The following is a 944-nucleotide window of genomic DNA, read 5'->3' as shown; positions in this document are numbered from 1 at the left end:
TCTCGCCCTCCCTCTCTCCCTCCCTCCCTTCCTCCCTCCCTTCCTCCCTCCCTGGCCTCGCACCTTCTCATAGGCCTCATGGAAGTCGACAAACAACGTCCGAGCACGCTGTCCAAAACTCTTGAGTTCAAAGCTCTTGGCATGTTTCCGGATGTGCCCAAAGGACACGCCCGATTGAAGCTGCAGGGAAGAAAAGCAGGGGGAGAGCAAAGTAACGGAGATTCAAACTTTTAAATATGGCGTTTGAATTTTGAAGGGGCAGACGGGGTGGCAAAAGAGAAAGGAAGAAAGAAAAGTCCCCTACGAAAGAGAACTCACGTCATTTTACAATGACCTAAAAGAATACCACGCGTCGCATCGAACAACGAACCACACAGTACCCAAAAATATAAGAAAAATGTAATAACACACAGTACATCCTTTCGCGGTGCAATAGGAAGGTGCATAAATGCATTTAACGGTGTCATAAGGACGTGCATGGACGTCCGGGGGATGACGCACCCCATCTCCATCGCGTCGCTCAGTGTTACACACGACAAATTTTAAAAAACATTCACAGCGCATAGATATATATATATCAACATCATCCCATCAATCAACAGCGCATGGACATGATGGAATGCCTCGGTATCGCCCCCCCTGGAACGAGCAGCCGCCAGGAGCTTATTTTATTATTATTAAATAGTATTGATGCCGCTTACCTGACCTTTAATGCCAGCCCACCGCCCTTTCAGCCCTGCGTTTGTACACACACATGTATATGTGTATATATATTCATACATGTGCTCTTGATCACGTGACTCCCTCCCCTTCCCCCGTCTTCCTTCCCCGGGCCCTCACCTTCCAAGGAGAGAAAGGATCTCTCTTTGGCTGCCTTCTCTTGGGCTTTGCGTTCCACGTAAGGGTCGATGATCACGCCGGAGGAGGAGTACGAGTCCTGGGGG

The 944-nt window shown here is 49.3% G+C and overlaps 1 protein-coding gene across 1 annotated transcript in view; it reads right to left on the bottom strand.

Moving 5' to 3' along the window:
* Positions 1–63: 63 nt before the first annotated feature.
* Positions 64–944, bottom strand: part of NGA_0405400 (39s ribosomal protein mitochondrial-like protein) — a gene marked incomplete at both ends in the record, with an annotated part of 1,343 nt that continues 462 nt past the window's right edge. The window contains 3 exons of the mRNA XM_005855018.1: positions 64–180; positions 702–736; positions 841–937. Of these exons, the coding sequence (XP_005855080.1) occupies positions 64–180; positions 702–736; positions 841–937 (249 nt within the window). The remainder of the gene's footprint in view (positions 181–701; positions 737–840; positions 938–944) is intronic.

Source organism: Nannochloropsis gaditana (genome assembly GCF_000240725.1).
Source record: "Nannochloropsis gaditana CCMP526 unplaced genomic scaffold scaffold317, whole genome shotgun sequence".
NCBI classification, from domain to species: Eukaryota; class Eustigmatophyceae; order Eustigmatales; family Monodopsidaceae; genus Microchloropsis; species Microchloropsis gaditana.
Note: the sequence above shows the minus strand (reverse complement) of the source record. Positions and strands in the feature narration are given on the sequence as shown.